Genomic DNA, 21865 nt, shown 5'->3' with positions numbered 1-21865 from the left:
AGCCTTGAGTCTTCGTGGGTATGATGCTACAAGCTTGGCACACCTTTATTTGGGAGTTTATCCCATTCTTCTCTGCAGATCCTCTCAAGCACTGTCTGGTTGCATTTTGTGTTTACTTGGGTTATCTTTGTGTAATATGAAAAATTGTTTCTGAATACTTATGTAAATGTGATATTTCAGATTTTTATATTGAATAAATTAGCAAACATTTCTAAAAACTTGTTTTTGTTTTGTCATTATGGGGTATTGTGTGTATATTTATGAGATCATAAAAATATACAAATACATTTTTGAATAATGCTGTAACGTAGCAAAATGTGGAAAAAGTCAAGGGGTCTGAATACTTTCAGAAGGCACTGTATCTATTATAGGCCTTGATGAAATCTGGGTTATATCTTTTCTAAATTTGTCCCTACAACTGAGAAAAAGAGATCTGTGTGGTCCCTCTACATTGAAACCAGCTTAGCAGAGTAAACATTCAATGTGTTAACTTACTGCGTAAATGGCTGGGGCAGCGATCGATGGAAGCTTTTGAAACACACGATCACAAGCCAGAGCCAGGCCGACAACAGCAAGGCAAGCAGTTTGGAGAGCAGTGCAGACACCTGAGACAGACCGACCTGTCTGTCTGTCTGTCTGTCTGTCTGTCTGTCTCTCAGCTCAGTTTCCACCTCATTTTGTGGACAGTGTCTCTTGAGAGCCAGGTCTGGCTACGGCGGCCTTTTCAATAGGAAGGCTATGCTCACTGAGTCTGTACATAGCCAAAGATTTCCATAATTTTGGGTCAGTCATGCTGCCACTGTGTACTCTCTGTTTTGGGCCAAATAGCATTCTAGTTTGCTGTTTTTTTCCCAATGTGTCAAGTAATTATCTTTTTTGTTTCCTCATGATCTGGTTGGGTCTAACTGTGTTGCTGTCCTGGGGCTCTGTGGGTTCTGTTTGTGAACAGAGCCCCAAGTCCAGCTCTGCCTTGTCTCTCAGATCGTTTACAGCTTTGTGAAAGTTACCTGTGGCGCTGATGTTTACATTTTTACATTTTTAGTCATTTAGCAGACACTCTTATCCAGAGCAACTTACAGTAGTGAATACATACATTTCATTTCATGCATTTTTTTTTTGTACTGGCCGCCCGTGGGAATCAAACCCACAACCCTGGCATTGCACACACCATGCTGGCATTGCAAACACCATGCTCTACCAACTGAGCCACAGGGGAGGCGAGGTAGTCTGAGGTAGGTATAGTTGGTGTGCTTTAGGGCAATGGTGTCTAGATGGAATTTGAATTTGTGGTCCTGGCAACTGGACCTTATTTTTTGTCTTACTGAGATCTACTGTCAGGGCCCATGTCTGGGCCATGTCTCCCCGCCACTTTCTCTATCTATCTCCTCTCCCCACCGCTCTCTTTCCCCTTATGTATCTCCTCTCCCCACCACTCTCTCTCCCCATCTATCCCCTCTCCCCACCACTCTCCTTCCCCTTATCTATCCCCTCTCCCCACCACTCTCTTTCCCCTTATCTATCTCCTCTCCCCACCACTCTCTTTTCCCTTATCTATCTCCTCTCCCCACCACTCTCTCTCCCCATCTATCTCCTCTCCCCACCGCTCTCTCTCCCCTTATCTATCTCCTCTCCCCACCACTCTCTTTTCCCTTATCTATCTCCTCTCCCCACCACTCTCCTTCCCGTTATCTATCTCCTCTCCCCACCGCTCTCTCTCCCCTTATCTATTTCCTCTCCCCACCACTCTCTTTCCCCTTATCTATCTCCTCTCCCCACCACTCTCTTTCCCCTTATCTATCCCCTCTCCCCACCACTCTCTTTCCCCTTATCTATCTCCTCTCCCCACCGCTCTCTTTCCCCTTATCTATCTCCTCTCCCCACCACTCTCTCTCCCCATCTATCTCCTCTCCCCACCACTCTCTCTCCCCATCTATCTCCTCTCCCCACCACTCTCTTTTCCCTTATCTATCTCCTCTCCCCACCACTCTCCTACCCCTTATCTATCTCCTCTCCCCACCGCTCTCTCTCCCCTTATATATCTCCTCTCCCCACCACTCTCTTTCCCCTTATCTATCTCCTCTCCCCACCACTCTCTTTCCCCTTATCTATCCCCTCTCCCCACCACTCTCTTTCCCCTTATCTATCTCCTCTCCCCACCGCTCTCTCTCCCCTTATCTATCTCCTCTCCCCACCACTCTCTTTCCCCTTATCTATCTCCTCTCCCCACCACTCTCTTTCCCCTTATCTATCCCCTCTCCCCACCACTCTCTTTCCCCTTATCTATCTCCTCTCCCCACCGCTCTCTCTCCCCTTATCTATCTCCTCTCCCCACCACTCTCTTTCCCCTTATCTATCTCCTCTCCCCACCACTCTCTTTCCCCTTATCTATCCCCTCTCCCCACCACTCTCTTTCCCCTTATCTATCTCCTCTCCCCACCGCTCTCTTTCCCCTTATCTATCCCCTCTCCCCACCACTCTCTTTCCCCTTATCTATCTCCTCTCCCCACCACTCTCTTTCCCCTTATCTATCTCCTCTCCCCACCACTCTCTTTCCCCTTATCTATCCCCTCTCCCCACCACTCTCTTTCCCCTTATCTATCTCCTCTCCCCACCACTCTCTTTCCCCTTATCTATCCCCTCTCCCCACCGCTCTCTCTCCCCATCTATCTCCTCTCCCCACCACTCTCTTTCCCCTTATCTATCTCCTCTCCCCACCACTCTCTCTCCCCATCTATCTCCTCTCCCCACCACTCTCTTTCCCCTTATCTATCCCCTCTCCCCACCACTCTCTTTCCCCTTATCTATCTCCTCTCCCCACCACTCTCTTTCCCCTTATCTATCTCCTCTCCCCACCACTCTCCTTCCCCTTATCTATCTCCTCTCCCCACCGCTCTCTCTCCCCTTATCTATCTCCTCTCCCCACCACTCTCTTTCCCCTTATCTATCCCCTCTCCCCACCACTCTCTTTCCCCTTATCTATCTCCTCTCCCCACCACTCTCTTTCCCCTTATCTATCTCCTCTCCCCACCACTCTCTTTCCCCTTATCTATCTCCTCTCCCCACCGCTCTCTTTCCCTTATCTATCCCCTCTCCCCACCACTCTCTTTCCCCTTATCTATCTCCTCTCCCCACCACTCTCTTTCCCCTTATCTATCCCCTCTCCCCACCACTCTCTTTCCCCTTATCTATCTCCTCTCCCCACCACTCTCTTTCCCCTTATCTATCCCCTCTCCCCACCGCTCTCTCTCCCCATCTATCTCCTCTCCCCACCACTCTCTTTCCCCTTATCTATCTCCTCTCCCCACCACTCTCTCTCCCCATCTATCTCCTCTCCCCACCACTCTCTTTCCCCTTATCTATCCCCTCTCCCCACCACTCTCTTTCCCCTTATCTATCTCCTCTCCCCACCACTCTCTTTCCCCTTATCTATCTCCTCTCCCCACCGCTCTCTCTCCCCTTATCTATCTCCTCTCCCCACCACTCTCTTTCCCCTTATCTATCTCCTCTCCCCACCACTCTCTTTCCCCTTATCTATCCCCTCTCCCCACCACTCTCTTTCCCCTTATCTATCTCCTCTCCCCACCACTCTCTTTCCCCTTATCTATCTCCTCTCCCCACCGCTCTCTCTCCCCTTATCTATCTCCTCTCCCCACCACTCTCTTTCCCCTTATCTATCCCCTCTCCCCACCACTCTCTTTCCCCTTATCTATCTCCTCTCCCCACCACTCTCTTTCCCCTTATCTATCTCCTCTCCCCACCACTCTCTTTCCCCTTATCTATCCCCTCTCCCCACCACTCTCTCTCCCCATCTATCTCCTCTCCCCACCACTCTCTTTCCCCTTATCTATCCCCTCTCCCCACCACTCTCTTTCCCCTTATCTATCTCCTCTCCCCACCGCTCTCTTTCCCCTTATCTATCTCCTCTCCCCACCACTCTCTCTCCCCACCACTCTCTCTCCCCATCTATCTCCTCTCCCCACCACTCTCTCTCCCCATCTATCTCCTCTCCCCACCACTCTCTTTCCCCTTATCGATCTCCTCTCCCCACCACTCTCTCTCCCCACCACTCTCTCTCCCCATCTATCCCCTCTCCCCACCACTCTCCTTCCCCTTATCTATCCCCTCTCCCCACCACTCTCTTTCCCCTTATCTATCTCCTCTCCCCACCACTCTCTTTTCCCTTATCTATCTCCTCTCCCCACCACTCTCTCTCCCCATCTATCTCCTCTCCCCACCGCTCTCTCTCCCCTTATCTATCTCCTCTCCCCACCACTCTCTTTTCCCTTATCTATCTCCTCTCCCCACCACTCTCTTTCCCCTTATCTATCCCCTCTCCCCACCACTCTCTTTCCCCTTATCTATCTCCTCTCCCCACCACTCTCTTTCCCTTATCTATCTCCTCTCCCCACCACTCTCTTTCCCCTTATCTATCTCCTCTCCCCACCACTCTCTCTCCCCATCTATCTCCTCTCCCCACCGCTCTCTCTCCCTTATCTATCTCCTCTCCCCACCACTCTCTTTTCCCTTATCTATCTCCTCTCCCCACCACTCTCTTTCCCCTTATCTATCCCCTCTCCCCACCACTCTCTTTCCCCTTATCTATCTCCTCTCCCCACCACTCTCTTTCCCCTTATCTATCTCCTCTCCCCACCACTCTCTTTCCCCTTATCTATCTCCTCTCCCCACCACTCTCCTTCCCCTTATCTATCTCCTCTCCCCACCGCTCTCTCTCCCCTTATCTATCTCCTCTCCCCACCACTCTCTTTCCCCTTATCTATCCCCTCTCCCCACCACTCTCTTTCCCCTTATCTATCTCCTCTCCCCACCACTCTCTTTCCCCTTATCTATCTCCTCTCCCCACCACTCTCTTTCCCCTTATCTATCCCCTCTCCCCACCACTCTCTCTCCCCATCTATCTCCTCTCCCCACCACTCTCTTTCCCCTTATCTATCCCCTCTCCCCACCACTCTCTTTCCCCTTATCTATCTCCTCTCCCCACCGCTCTCTTTCCCCTTATCTATCTCCTCTCCCCACCACTCTCTCTCCCCACCACTCTCTCTCCCCATCTATCTCCTCTCCCCACCACTCTCTTTCCCCTTATCTATCTCCTCTCCCCACCACTCTCTTTCCCCTTATCTATCCCCTCTCCCCACCACTCTCTCTCCCCATCTATCCCCTCTCCCCACCACTCTCTCTCCCCACCACTCTCTCTCCCCATCTATCTCCTCTCCCCACCACTCTCTCGCCCTTATCTATCTCCTCTCCCCACCGCTCTCTCTCCCCATCTATCTCCTCTCCCCACCACTCTCTCTCCCCACCACTCTCTCTCCCCACCACTCCCTCTCCCATCTATCTCCTCTCCCCACCACTCTCTTTTCCCTTATCTATCTCCTCTCCCCACCACTCTCTTTCCCTTATCTATCCCCTCTCCCCACCACTCTCTCTCCCCACCACTCTCTCTCCCCATCTATCTCCTCTCCCCACCACTCTCTTTCCCCTTATCTACCTCCTCTCCCCACCACTCTCTCTCCCCACCACTCCCTCTCCCATCTATCTCCTCTCCCCACCACTCTCTTTTCCCTTATCTATCCCCTCTCCCCACCACTCTCTCTCCCTTATCTATCTCCTCTACCTCACCACTTTCTCTCCCCCTATCTATCCCCTCTCCCCACCACTCTCTCTCCCCCTATCTATCCCCTCTACCCACCACTCTCTCTCCCCTATCTCTCCTCTCTCCCCACCACTCTCTCTCCCCTATCTTTCCCCTCTCCCCACCACTTATACCCTCTCCCCACTCTCTCTCCCCATCTATCTCCTCTCCCCACCACTCTCTTTCCCCTTATCTATCTCCTCACCACTCTCTCTCTCCCATCTATCCTCTCCCCCACCACTCTCTCTCCCCATCTATCCCCTCTCCCCGCCACTTTCTCTATCTATCCCCTCTCCCCACCACTCTCTCTCCCCCTATCTATCTCCTCTCCCCACCACTCCCTCTCCCCTATCTATCTCCTCTCCCCGCCACTCCCTCTCCCCCATCTATCTCTTCTCCCCACCACTCTCTCTCCCCTATCGATCTCCTCTCCCCACCACTCCCCCCCCAATTATAGTATCCCCTTTTCCCACCACTCTCTCTCTATCCCCTCTCCCACCTCTCTCTCCCCCATCTATCTCCTCTCCCCACCACTCTCTCTCCCCCCCAATTATAGTATCCCCTTTTCCCACCACTCTCTCTCTATCCCCTCTCCCCACCACTCCCTCTCCCCCATCTATCACCTCTCACCACATTTACATTTACATTTACATTTAAGTCATTTAGCAGACGCTCTTATCCAGAGCGACTTACAAATTGGTGCATTCACCTTATGATATCCAGTGGAACAACCACTTTACAATAGTGCATCTAAATCTTTTAAGGGGGGGGGTTAGAAGGATTACTTTATCCTATCCTAGGTATTCCTTAAAGAGGTGGGGTTTCAGGTGTCTCCGGAAGGTGGTGATTGACTCCGCTGTCCTGGCGTCGTGAGGGAGCTTGTTCCACCATTGGGGTGCCAGAGCAGCGAACAGTTTTGACTGGGCTGAGCGGGAACTGTGCTTCCTCAGAGGTAGGGGGGCCAGCAGGCCAGAGGTGGATGAACGCAGTGCCCTTGTTTGGGTGTAGGGCCTGATCAGAGCCTGATCTGACCACATCTATCTATCTATCTATCTATCTATCTATCTATCTATCTATCTATCTATCTATCTATCTATCTATCTATCTATCTATCTATCCCCTCCCCACTCTAAAGTGTATTCCTCAAAAGTTATCCTCCCTTTAGCCCCTGGTAGCCGTGAGCGAATCAGAAAGCAAATGTTTGTTTAATGTTAATGACAGCCAGCTGCTCGGTCCGGCACCTTTCAGAATGACTGTGGGTCTCATTTGTGGGCTAATATAAGAGACAGACACACAATGGCTTTGTCCCAAATTGCACCCTATTGCCTACATACTGCCATTAGGGTGCCATTTGGGACACAGACAATGGCTTCAGAAGATGCCACTGTACCGCATCAATACCAACAATACAATACAAGCAACAGTGTTCCAATAATAACATGCACAAATAAAGATGTGAAATTAATTTAAATCAAAAAGCCAGTGACAATATTGTATTTTCAAACATATCCCTGCTTATTGTTTTTTCCCCATTATTTAACAGCAAATTGCCAACAGCGATTCCGGTCAAGCCCAATCGCACGTTACATTCAAAACGCCTCATGAGCAACAACAAACAGAGCCTTTCTTACAGTGTGCATCCCAAATGGCACCTTATTCCCTATATAGTGCACTACTTTTGACCAGTGTCCTATGTAGGGATAGAGTGCCGTTTAAGACGAAGAAAGAATGTTTGAACTCAAATTCAGCATTTCCTTCAGTCCACACGATTAGCCTTTGACTAGGTCTACACAACAGGCCAGCCGGGGCCAGGGACGCTGATAACAGAAATATAGTCTCTCTTGCTAGATACCCGCTAACAATCTAATTTTCTCAATTACTCCCCCACAACAACAACAAAAAGAGTGGGGGAAAATGCAATCAACTCAAAACAGATACAATGTGCCCTGTGGAGAAACTGCTAGGGCAATTCTAAATACTGTAGTCACACACATTACCTGTTGTAATGTACTGGGCCCTACACATCACCTGTTGTAATGTACTGGACCCTACACATCACCTGTTGTAATGTACTGGACCCTACACAACACCTGTTGTAATGTACTGGACCCTACACAACACCTGTTATAATGTACTGGACCCTACACATCACCTGTTATAATGTACTGGACCCTACACATCACCTGTTTTAATGTACTGGACCCTACACATCACCTGTTGTAATGTACTGGACCCTACACATCACCTGTTGTAATGTACTGGGCCCTACACATCACCTGTTGTAATGTACTGGACCCTACACATCACCTGTTATAATGTACTGGACCCTACACATCACCTGTTGTAATATACTGGACCCTACACATCACCTGTTGTAATGTACTGGACCCTACACATCACCTGTTGTAATGTACTGGACCCTACACATCATCTGTTGTAATGTACTGGGCCCTACACATCACCTGTTATAATGTACTGGACCCTACACATCACCTGTTGTAATGTACTGGACCCTACACATCACCTGTTATAATGTACTGGACCCTACACATCACCTGTTGTAATATACTGGACCCTACACATCACCTGTTGTAATGTACTGGACCCTACACATCACCTGTTGTAATGTACTGGACCCTACACATCATCTGTTGTAATGTACTGGGCCCTACACATCACCTGTTATAATGTACTGGACCCTACACATCACCTGTTATAATGTACTGGGCCCTACACATCACCTGTTGAAGTGATGTGAAATGGCACCTTATTCCATTTACAGTATATAGGCATTAGGGTGACATTTGGGACGCAGTATCAGTAAAGGGTCTGTAATCACAAGATGCACTTTCATAAACACAAACACACAAACGTTTTAACTGCTCATCTTTTGGAAAACCACCTGGAGAAAATAGCTGTGAATTTATGGACCAAAGTGCAACATTTTTTATTTATAAATAAATGAATATAGAAATGAATAAATAATCAAATACCACATACTCACAATGAAAAATAAATGATTTTTTTTATACATCATGAAGTATATCATTTTATTTTTAAATGATTCAAGAATAAGTGCTGCATTATTACGAAATCTTTTTTCATTGTCACTTTTCAAAATAATGTTACCGTATTTAAATGAATAATCATACATAGTATTTCCCAATAGCTTTTTTCATTAGAACATTTCATAATGACAACTTATCACATTATGTATTTCTACATTTCATGGCCTTTTTCACTTCATGGCCTTTTTCACTTCATGGCAACTCTTTCCATAATCGCAATATGTCAATCAATGCAAGTGGACAAGGTCAAGTAGGTCATTGGTTCAAAGCCCTTGAACAAGATTGCAAGGCAAAAGTAGTGGCCATGTGTTTTAGATTATTGTCCTGCTGAAAGGTGAATTTGTCTTCCAGTGTCTTTTGGAAAGCAGACTGAACCAGGTTTTCCTCTAGCGTTTTGCCTGTGCCTAGTCCTTGCCAATGACAAGCATACCCATAACATGGTGCAGTCATCACCATGCTTGAAAATATGAAGAGTGGTGTACAGTGATGTATTGTGCTGGATTAGCCCCAAACATAACGCTTTGTATTCAGGACATATTTCTTTTTCTCCCAATTTCAATCTTTTTTAAAAATTTTATATTTTTATCCCTTTTTCTCCCCAATTGGTAGTGTCTACTGTCTTGTCTCATCGCTGCAACTCCTGTACGGACTCGGGAGAGGCAAAGGTCAAGAGCCATGCGTCCTCCGAAACACAATCCAACCTAGCCGCACTGCTTCTTGACACAACGCACATCCAACCCGGAGGAAACACCGTACACCTAGCGACCTGGTCAGCGTGCACTGCGCCCGGCCTGCCACAGGAGTCGCTAGTGCACGATGAGACAAGGATATCCCTGCCGGCCAAACCCTCCCTAACCCGGACAATTGTGCACCGCCCCATGGGCCTCCCGCTCACAGCCAGCTGTGGCAGAGCCTGGGCTCGAACCCAGAAACTCTGGTGTCTCATCTCTGCAACTCCCCAATGAGCTCGAGAGTGGTGAAACATGACACGCCAAACCGCACTCTTTAACACCTGCCTGCTTAACCTGGATGCCAGCTGCACCAATGTGTCAGAGGAAACACAGTTCAACTGACGACCGTGGTCAGCTTGCAGGCACCTGGCCCGCCACAAGGAGTCACTAGAGCACGATGAGCCAAGTAAAGCCCCTCCGGCCAAACCCTCCCCTAAACCGGACGACACTGGGTCAATTGTGCGCCGCCCTATGGGACTCCTGGCCGGGATCAAACCCAGGTCTGTAGTGACTCGGGAGGCCCTGTTTTGGAATATTTTTTACTCTGTACATGTTTCCTTCTTTTTACTCTGTCATTTAGGTTAGTATTGTGGAGTAACTACAACGTTGTTGATCTATCCTCAGTTTTCTCCTTTGACAGCCATTAAACTCCGTAGCTGTTAAAAAATATATAATAACAAAAAATGTACTGGCTAAAGTCAAAGATATCGCTGAAGTCGATCTCGTGTCGCCCTATTTTGGATGTAGATACTCTGTTCAACAATGGATGAAAACCACAAACCTATATCAGAGCGTTGGACCAATGACCTACTTGCCCACTTGCATTGATTGACATATCTCTTGCGATTATGGAACTAGTGGCCATGAAATGAAAAAGGCCATGAAATGAATAATGCCATGAAAAGAAAAAGGACATGAAATTCAGAAGGCGCCATTATGAAATGATAAATGTTCTAATGAAAAAAGCCATTGGGAAATACAATTATTATTATGAAATTAAATAGTTAAAAAACAAAAAGTGACATTATGAAAAAAAGATTTCCTAATAATGCAGCACATATTCTTAAATCATTTTAAAATATGATTTATTAATTATATATTAATGTATTTATATTTAGTACTTTGGTCCTCCATATGAAGTAGCCAATTAAATGACTACTAGGGTATTCTGTATGAATGACATTTTATTTGAATGAATTAATGACATTTTATTTTAGTGTCAAATTGCCAACTGGCAACCCATCCATTATGGGATTAATTGACAAATAAACAAACATTACAATAATTCACTATGGTAATTACATGATAATTCTGTATGTAACCTATTAATTGACCATTGGTTAATGTGGATTGTTTTCCCCACACAAAGACTGGTAATAGATCACTAATACACTACTTTAAAATAATAAATCAAGTAAAAGACTTGGTACAGCACCATTTGATTTAATATTCCGAATTCCTCATTGAGGAAATACAATTGAAAGCTGCTGATTCTAACATCAGTAAATGGAATTGTCCCAGCAGTTATCATACAGTATAAGAATTGAAAGGAAGCTCATTTATTCCTCTTGAATAGGTTGTCTCTTATTATTGGTTGAGATCTCCTCCAGGACCTGTATTCATAAAGCGTCTCAGGGTGGGAGTGCTGATCCTAAAATGGCCACTTTCATCGTGGTAAAAATTAATTTAAAATGATACAAATGTAAAAAGCATGTTAAACATCCTTACTCCCAATTACGTTTCTATGTGAGGATTGCCAGAACAATTTGAGATACCCAAAATATCTTTTGGGCTGTCCTGGTATGGAATCACCCTAGTGCACTACTGTGTAGGGAATAGAGTGCCATTTGGGACATAGACAGTGCCAGCCTCAAATCACAGCGGTTTCTCCCCAGTATCTCTTCTTACTTACCTTCCTCTCTCATGACAAGAGTTGACCTCTCAGGGGTCAAGACTACAGCGGCTAATGGACGAGAGATGTTTAAATTATATATGGCATGTGGCATGTACATGTGAGACCCCTTCGGGAAGAGCGTCGGAGAGAGCTGGTTTGAATATGCAGGTTTAAATAGTTTCAGACAAGAGAGAGTGTTAGATGTGCTGGCAAACTGTACAAAATCGAACCATCGAAGATTCTCTCTCCTGCCTAACAAATTATTCTGACATAGGATTCTTAGGATGATTTTAGAAAAGTGTGAATGTGTGACTATTACAATACAGCCACAAAATGTGAGAGAGCAAAAATAAAAACATTTCCTAGATTTCTAGATACCTTGAAGTGCCACTACTACAAGTATTATTGTTACTATTTTCATTCTCATAATTTACAAATCTCTCAGCTTTTATTTTATTTGTTAAGAACTTTGAAATTCATTCACTGTAAGAAATGTGCTGTACAAATAAAGTTTGATTTAATTTAAATTAAACCCAATATCCTGGGGAAAAAAAAATAGCATATATACTGTATATGTCGAACAACATATCAAGGCCACATTCTGTTGCACCATGGGGGCTCCTGCAAAGTGTGTAGAAATGTGACATCACACAGCATTTATTCCTCTCAGAAGCACAGGGTCAGTCCATAGCTGTACTGTGGATTATCTTTCAAACACAAGTCATGATACTCTACATGGTTATATGAGGCCAGTGGTATCACATGACTACAATGGCTTGTTACGAAAAATAAACACATGAATATCTGGTTTACACAAGCAGGATCAAATACTTCTTATCACCTGCCCGCTTAACCCGGAAGCCAGATACGGTAGTTTAAAAAAAATATATCCAAGACTGGGAGCTTCTAAAGAGCAGCAACACACACCAGCTGCCTTGTCACTCAGGCATTTCAGATGAAACATCCCCTTATTTATCTTTTACATCCCCATGAATGACAACACAAGGGGTTGAATCACTGTAAGACGGAGAGGAGTGAGATGTATAAAATCACAGGTCGCATCCCAAACGTCACCCTATTCCCTACATAACGATTGACATAATGTATTACTGTTGACCAGAACGGTAGTCTAAAGTAGTGCACTATGTAGGGAATAGGGTACCATTTGGGTCACAGACCACATCTCCCCTTATTCCTCCTGATGGGGGCTAATGAATGGATTTAGATTCCGTGCGTCTCCCCCATCTGTGACGTCTCACTCCTGTTTCATCCTCTCCTGATGTTAGCCCAAGCCTCTAACCCCCCCCCCCCATCACCACACATTCACCCCGCAGTTCCAATCCAGAAGATATAGATTTCAAATCAATAACGATCATTCACACTGCAGGTGAAAACAATGCTGGATGGTTTTGCCGTGTAAGACGAGATGCACATATTAATCAAATTTTCCTAAAAGGTATCCTGGCTAACCTGTAAACATTGAAAGTCATTGAGCTCTTCAGTAAGGCCATTCTACTGCCAATGTTTGTCTATGGAGATTGCATGGCAGTGTGCTCGATTTTATACATCTGTCTGAAACGGGTGTGGCGGACATGGCCTAATCCACTAATTTGAAGGGGTGTCCACATACACTATATACTGTATACAAAAGTATGTACATAGACTGAGTTGTGCTTACGTTATGGTGAATACATATAGATTTATGTACATGGATACTCAGTTATGCACGGTGAACACATAGAGACAGACAACAGCAGATAGCAGCTCTACCTGCCTCTGTCCCTACAGTGAGTTTTTACCCAGGGGTCTGATGATGGTCCCTGTGACAATGAGCTAGCAGCATTACCATGGTGTCTGACTCTACAGCTCCATGTCTGAACCACAGTACATCTCTTGTGTTCCAAATGGCACCCTATTCTCTACATAGGGCTCTGGTCAAAAGTAGTGCACTATGTGCCCTGGTCAAACGTAGTGCACTAAATAGGGAATAGGTTGCCATTTGGAACACAAGAGATGTACTGTGGTTCAGACATGAAGCCTCTGTGTTCCTACTAGAAGATGGCTGCTCAGTACAGAGCAGTGCTACCGGCTGCTGAGCAACTCAGACCAGAAAACCCTCAATCCACTGACTACATCCTCATTCTCTCGGCTAACACTTTGCACCACAAGCCAGACAGCACCTCTTAGCTGTACTCAGAGGTGTTAGGGGAGTTTGGACATGATCACCAGCCCCAGCAGCATCCAGGCCTATTCCCAGAAGCATCCTGCCCTATTCCCAGCAGCATCCAGGCCTATCCCCAGAAGTATCCAGCCCTATTCCCAGCAGCATCCAGCCCTATTCCCAGCAGCATCCAACCCTATTCCCAGCAGCATCCAGCCCTATTCCCAGCAGCATCCAGCCCTATTCCCAGAAGTATCCAGCCCTATTCCCAGCAGCATCCAGCCCTATTCCCAGCAGCATCCAGCCCTATTCCCAGCAGCATCCAGACCTATTCCCAGAAGCATCCAGCCCTATTCCCAGCAGCATCCAGCCCTATTCCCAGCAGCATCCAGCCTTATTCCCAGCAGCATCCGGCCTTATTCCCAGCAGCATCCAGCCCTATTCCCAGCAGCATCCAGCCCTATCCCCAGCAGCATCCAGCCCTATTCCCAGCAGCATCCAGCCCTATTCCCAGCAGCATCCAGCCTTATTCCCAGCAGCATCCAGCCTTATTCCCAGCAGCATCCAGCCCTATTCCCAGCAGCATCCAGCCCTATTCCCAGCAGCATCCAGCCCTATCCCCAGCAGCATCCAGCCCTATTCCCAGCAGCATCCAGCCCGATTCCCAGCAGCATGCAGCCCTATCCCCAGGCTAGCAGCATCCAGCCCTATTCCCAGCAGCATCCAGCCCTATTCCCAGCAGCATCCAGCCCTATTCCCAGCAGCATCCAGCCCTATTCCCAGCAGCATCCAGCCCTATCCCCAGCAGCATCCAGCCCTATTCCCAGCAGCATCATCCATCCCTACCCCCAGCAGCATCTAGCCCTATTCCCAGCAGCATCCAGCCCTATTCCCAGCAGCATCCAGCCCTATTCCCAGCAGCATCCAGCCCCAGCAGCATCCAGCCCTATTCCCAGGCGCATCCAGCCCCAGCAGCATCCAGCCCTATTCCCAGCAGCATCCAGCCCTATTCCCAGCAGCATCCAGCCCCAGCAGCATCCAGCCCTATTCCCAGCAGCATCCAGCCCTATTCCCAGCAGCATCCAGCCCCAGCAGCACACCCCACCATACCATACAGTCATACTGCGTGCATAAAACACAGAGACAGAGAGACAGAGACAGAGAGAAAGTGCGTGAGAGAGAGTGAGTTTATGCACGCCCATGCATGGAAGTATCTGTGTGTGAGAGATGGAGAAGATGACATAATCAGGAACCCGTAATGTATAGTATTCCATAACACACCCTTCCCTTCGCCACTCAACAAAGTGGTTAGTGTAAACAGACCAGAACCATGACTGAATCTAGCATCTCAAAGCTGTCAAGGCCAGCGGAGTCATCTTCTTGGAAGAATTATAACCATTAAACTGTGTCCACCGTCCTAACAGGTGTCCATCTATGATGAATAGAATTAAGAAAAGACAGTAATAAAATCAGAGATACACGCATGCATTCAATTACACTAGATACACTGTTTATTCAGTCTCATGCTGATGCTCACTTGTTCTTCTATTCTCCATGTGTTTTATTCTAAGAAATCTATAATTACTATGTAGACAGACCACGGATAGTAAATTGCACTTTTGAACAGTCTGTTGAATATCATGCGGTGGCAGGATTTGTGAGAAAGAAAAGGCTTCCAACTGCTTGTAAATGGTTGTCCTTGGCAAGAATCTTCATCCTGACAGCTGTTGATAACACCAATACACATGCTTCCCTTGTCTTGTTTGTTGTACTTTTTCACTCATAGGAAATAAGTCATTAACCTGTTAAATCACTCCTCCATGACAATATTGATTACTTCTTATTTCCTGAGAAATATATGAACATCTTATATTCTTGATTAGTACATTCTGAATACAAAAACGTTACAATTTGAACTCAATGGGCACTTTGGCCATTATAGGAGTAAACTCATCAATCAGCCATCCATTCATTCATCCATTCATCCATCCATTCATTCATTCATTCATCCATTCATTCATTCATGCCTCCATTCATTCATCCATCCATTCATTCATCCATCCATCCATCCATCCATCCATCCATCCATCCATCCATTCATTAATTCCTTCATTCATTCATTCATTCCTCCATTCATTCATCCATCCATTCATTCCTTCCTTCATTCATTCATTCATTCATTCATTCATTCATTCATTCATTCCTCCATCCATCCATCCATCCATCCATCCATCCATCCATTCATTCATTCATTCATTCATTCATTCATCCCCAGAATGAATGTCCAACTGACCGATCAACTGACCTCTTGTTTACAGCTCATATTTCAACCAGGGGAAATATGCCAGTAGTATATTTAATCCTATGGGCAGAGGTGGATTCCTGGACTTGCATGCTGTATGCCATTCGTGACCACTCATCACTGTCCTGCTGCTGTCCGACAGATTATACTGTTGTTTGAACTTTTTGTTCACAGCGGCACGGAAACACCTGTGCCTTTATGCATTTGAAAAAGCAGTGCGCTTCATATGGAACAGGGTGTAATTTGGGAGTCAGCACACTACCTATTTTTAGTGTTCTGTGACAGCCTTCCTCCACACTTCAACCTGACTAGAGTGTTTATCACCGACATGGGTCTTATAAGTCAGTAAATAAATAGTACAATAAATACCTAAATGCTGGCAGCTGTAGAATGCAGACTGACAAATCAGTTAAAACAGGTAATGAGGTTTATTCAACACTTAAATTAACTCCTGGGTAATTTTAACTGCATCATTCATAACGGAATTAGTCACATCGATCGTTTTGCAAACGTGTTTCCTCAATGAAGATACCTGAGACCATTCACTGCAAACCTCATCAATTAAATCAGCTTGAGTGAGCACCGCAGTTTTGGACTCTGACCTTCAACCTGCTTCTACGTTGACAAGGTAACGTGATGTTTATATAATATCCTCGATATCACCTCTCTCGCCTCCTCAACCAATCACTGCTATGCCATGCCCATGCACCCAACCTGGTCTCAGAGGAATTTGTATTATTCTGTACGGAAATCCGAGACACTCCATTTAGTATGATATGTTACTTTTCGTATGGTATGTATTAATTTGTGGATGTCCATCATCGATTTTGTAGATATGTTACAAATTATAATTTGTATGATATTAATTATGTGAGAAATGGTGGTGGAAATCCCATTAAAACAGCTGAATACATTAGAGATGCTGAAGAGGCTTTTTTCGGTTGCTTGTACAGTACATTTTTATTTATAACTTTCTTGGAAGTATATAGTGGCCGTAATGGGAGTAAATGAAGATAGTTGCTCAGCGAAACTCCATATCTGATGATCAACAAACGTATTTTGACGTTATAATGCTTGCAGAGCTGGTGAATGGGAGTTTGAATAGGAGCTTTATGGGCGTTAGAGAGGTCTCTACGGCACAGATACTCTTTCAAGCTGTTTAATGATAACCTACCTTGTTCAGTTATTATAGCCATAATATTTATTTCAAATTTAACCATCAGCTAAATCAATCTTGACAGGCTCCTGTACACATTGGTGTAAAGTACTTAAGTAAAAATACTACTTAAGTCATATTTTGGGGTATCTGTACTTTACTTTTGACAACTTTTACTTCACTACATTCCTAAAGAAAATTATGTACTTTTTACTCCATACATTTCCCTCACACCCAAAAGTACTCGTTACATTTTGAATGCTTAACAAGGCAGGAAAATAGTCTAATTCACTGGATCAAGAGAACATCCCTGGTCATCCCTACTGCCTCTGATGTAGTGGACTCATGCTTAATTTGTAAATGAGTGTTGGAGCATGCCCCTGGCTATGCGTACATAAAAATAAAAAATAAAATGGTGCAGTCAAGTATCAAAAGTAAGATTATAAATCATTTCAAATTCCTTATATTAAGCAAACCAAAGTATATTTAAAACCAAATACTTTTACTCAAGTAGAATTTTACTGGGAGACTTTCACTTGAGTCATTTTCTATGAAGGTATCTATACTTTTACTCAAGTATGACAATTGGGTACTTTTCCACCACTGCCTGTACTGAGCTGACAAGGTAAAAATCTGTCCTTCTGCCCCTGATCAATTAAGGCATCTCCCTGAACAACTGACTAGGTATCCCCCTTTCCCTAATTGTGACAACAATTACATCCTGCATCACTGCTATAATGACTGGTTACCGCTAGTTACCACAGCCACAAAGTCAAACATTGGCTATAGCCTAATGTAAAAATGAATGAAAACGAAAAATAGCTTTTTTGTCTTATTTTAAGGTTAGGGTTAGGCATAAGGTTAGCAGTGTGGTTACGGTTAGGGTTAATATTAGGGTTAGGTTTAAACTCACATTGGTCCACCGAGTGGCACAGCGGTCTAAGGCACGGCATCTCAGTGCTGGAGGCGTCACAACAGATCCTGGTTCAATTCCACGTTGTATCACAACCGGCCGTGATTGGGAGTGCGGTGCACAATTGGCCCAGAGTCATCCCGTTTAGGTTTGGCCGGGATAGGCCATCATTGGAAATAAGAAATTGTTCTTAATTGACTTGCCTAATTAAATAAAGGTTAAATAAAAAAGCAGAGATTATGAAATATTGTTATTTGATCACGAGCTTGTGGCACCTACTGCAAATTAAGCAGAAATGGCCCTTTTGATCATGAATTGATGACGACAAAATGTGTCAACATTTAAAGACAACAAAATGTAATGACAACATCCGATAGTGTATGCTCCTGTGTTAATCGAACAGTACCCTAACGTTGCAGGCGTAAAATAAGGCAACAGCAGACAATCTCCAGGCATTATACAAAAATAAAAACAAGTTGTGGAACAATGCGCAGATGTAGGCCTACCAACCATTTCCAAATGGAAGCGCTGCCTGTGAGCGCTGCCTGCCGGGCAGTGTAGGCTACACCCCCTTAAACACAACACACACACACACACACAAACAGAGACATACACGCGCGCTAACAACCAAAGCGGTCTGAAGCGTTTTATCTGCCCCTGAAGCCCAAAGCGAAAGCACATGTAGCCTATGCTACCAAGGACATGGGGCAGAGTGGGTGAATGAGTTTACCTCGGTGTCGTAGATTTTGGTGATGAGTGAAAACTTGTAATTCTGTGACTCTCGTATGTGCTGGATGGCCAGTTGGACAGCGGGCTCGATGCCCTGACTAATGCTGCTCATCAGCGCCGACTCGTTCATCGGCATGAGCACCATGATGGGCAACTTCTCATCATCCCCCGAGAACCAGCTGTTGTCCTGACCGTGCCTCGTATAGTCATTGCAGACCTTGGCTAGCGCAGGTTGAAACGCCAAGATGGACAGGAGCAGGCATCGCGACAGAGGCGTCATCTCCCATCCGCAGTGCCTTCGCGACGGGGCCATGCTACTGTGGCGTGCAGGACGACCAAATAAGATCCCACCCAGGTCTCACTGCTCAAGCATCGCAAATTCGGGGTCGTCCGAGCCGAGAGGAGAATATATTAAAATGGTCCAAACAGTAAAACAGCAACCGTAGCCTAGGTAGGGAGTTCAACAGCAGCGAGCAACCTCAACCCGAGTGTAGCCTATCACAGCGAATTTAAAACAGATTTATTCTCGATGACAGGTTTTCTGTAGGATTATTCCAAGGTTCCAGTTTTGATGTTGCACCATATATGGAAGAAACGGAGACGCGTTCTGTTGCAGGTGTTATTGGCGCTGACGGTTCTCTCCTCCTGGTCTCCGTGATGCACAAGGTTTCCGCGTTAAAATCTCTCCAACTCAAACACTATCCTCTCAACCTGGTGAAGCAGCGCGACAATGGCACAAGAACATCACAATTCACAGTCCGTAGGATGCTCAAAAAGCCCAAATAAGACAACTTCAAGATGACAGAGGTCGACCAGAGTCATCCACTCTCGTTGACAGTTGGATACAAATTCACCTCCCGAGTATTTTCACCAGCCAAGAGACAGCAGGGTAGCCTAATAGAACATCCGTGCCAGCGCACAACAATATATAACCTATTAAGGTCGAAGAGAATACGGAAATTGTTCTGGAGAGCCTAAATAGAGAATATTCAAAGTAATTTTGCAGCGCGTCCAGAGTGCGCGAGACCAGATAGCGTCGGCGTTCTAACAGCCCGCGCGACTGTCAGTGTGTGTGCTGCTGCGGACGATGCTGCTGCTGCGGCTGCCTTATTGCCTCTGAAAAGGCTTCACTTATTTAGCACTGTCTGCTGCTACTCAGAGCGCGCACGAGTGGGAGCAGCAAAAGAAATGCGGAAAAAGGAAGACAGAGAGAGAGAGAGGGAGGGTGGGGGACTCAGAGGAGGGATGGATGGATGGATGGATGGATGGATGGAGCAAGCTCTTGTGTAAGCATCAGCCGCCTGACAGGCAAAGTTGATTTAATGGGCTTTCTGTTTAGCAGAGAGTCAGGGTTTCAAACATGCAAGAGGGGTTGTCAAGTGTAGCCTGATACAATACATGACCAAAAGTATGTGGACACCTGGTCGTTGAACATCTCATTCCAAAATCATGAGCGTTGATTTGAAGTTGGTCCCCCCTTTGCTGCAACTGCAGCCTCCACTGTTCTGGGAAAGCTTTCCACTAGATGTTGGAACATTGCTGCAGGGCCTTGTATCATTTCAGCCACAAGAGCATTAGTGAGGTTTGGCACTGATGTTGGGTGATTAGACCTGGCTCGCAGTCGGTGTTGCAATTCATCCCAAAGGTGTTCAATTGGGTTGAGGTCAGGCCGCTGTGCAGGCCAGTCAAGTTCTTCCACACCAATCTCAACAAACCATTTCTGTATGGACCTCGCTTCGTGCACAGCGGCATTGTCATGCTGAAACAGGAAAGGGCCTTCCCCAAAGGACAGAATCATCTAGAATGTCCTTGTGTGCTATATTGTTAATATTTCCCTTCACTGGAACTAAGGGGCCTAGCCCGAACTATGAAAAACAGCCCCAGACCATTATTCCTCCTCCACCAAAACCAAACTTTACAGTTGGCAGTATGCATTGGGGCTGGTAGCGTTCTCCTGCCATCATCCAAACCCAGATTCATCCGACTCACGCCAGATGGTGAAGCGTGAGTCATCACTCCAGAGAACACGTTCCCACTGCTCCAGAGTCCAATGGCGGCAGGCTTTACATCACTCCAGATGACGCTTGGCATTGCGCATGGTGATCTTAGGCTTGTGTGCGGCTGCTCCCGACGAACAGTTCTTGTGCTGAAGTTGCTTCCAGAGGCAGTTTGGAACTCGGTAGTGAGTGTTGCAACTGAGGAGACTCTTTTTTTTACGCACTTCAGCACTCAGCGGTCCCATTCTGTGAGCTTGTGTGGCCTACCACTTTGCGGCTAAGCCATTGTTGCTCCTAGACATTTCGACTTGACAATTACAGCACTTACAGTTGACCGGGGCAGCACCAGCAGGGCAGACATTTCACGAACTGACGTGTTGGAAAGGTGGCATCCTATGACGGTGCCATGTTGAAAGTCACTGAGCTCTTCTGTAAAGCCATTCTACAGCCAATGTTTGTCTATGGAGAGTGCATGGCTCGGTGCTCGATTTTATACACCTGTCAGCAACGGGTTTGGCTGAAATAGCCGAATACACTAATTTGAAGGGGTGTCCACATACTTTTCTGTATATAGTGTATTTTCGCAATGGCTCTATGGGCTAGCCTACTTCTTAAAACCATCCTGATCTCATAGAGCAGGGAAACATAATAAACATAAATCCAGGACACTCAAATCAGTATGATATGTTCTTTTTGGTATGGTTACATAAGACCGAAGGTAAACTTAAGGCAAAGAAGTAGGGTGGTTGGCCGGGGTGGATGGGTAGGCGAACGTCTAGCAACCCAAAAGTTGCTTGTTCCAATTTCAGCATTTCAGCACTTTAGCTAATTAGCAACTTTGCAGTTATTTACTACTTTGCAACTACTTAGCATGTTAGCGAACCTTAACCCTAACATTTGAACCTAATTCCTAACCTTAACCCCTAACACCTACCCTAGATAACATTAGCCACCTAACCAATATTAGCCACCTAGCAACATATCATATGTTTTGCAAATTCGTAACATATTGTACGAACTGCAATTCGTAAGATATTGTACAAATTGCAAGTCGTAATGTATCATACAAATTGTAATTGGTAACATATAATACAAAATAGGTGATGGACATCCACAAATGAATACATACCATACGAAACCTAGTGTATCATACTAATTGGTGTGTCCCAGATTGACTTTTACTATGTTACATCTACCCCTTAGTCCAGGTTGCATGCATGTATAACATAGCCTCAACATCACAGGAGGCTGCTGAGGGGAGGAC

At 45.7% G+C, this 21865-nt stretch overlaps 1 protein-coding gene across 1 annotated transcript in view; it reads right to left on the bottom strand.

Moving 5' to 3' along the window:
• LOC106588960 (gamma-aminobutyric acid type B receptor subunit 2) overlaps positions 1-19784 on the bottom strand; it is a 462346-nt gene extending 442562 nt beyond the window's left edge. The window contains exon 1 of the mRNA XM_014178545.2: positions 18606-19784. Coding sequence (XP_014034020.2) covers positions 18606-18917 — 312 coding nt within the window. The 5' untranslated portion in view covers positions 18918-19784. The remainder of the gene's footprint in view (positions 1-18605) is intronic.
• Positions 19785-21865: the final 2081 nt, after the last annotated feature.

This window comes from Salmo salar, chromosome ssa27, assembly GCF_905237065.1.
Source record: "Salmo salar chromosome ssa27, Ssal_v3.1, whole genome shotgun sequence".
Taxonomy (NCBI): Eukaryota; Metazoa; Chordata; class Actinopteri; order Salmoniformes; family Salmonidae; genus Salmo; species Salmo salar.
This window is presented reverse-complemented; position numbering and strand designations above follow the sequence as displayed.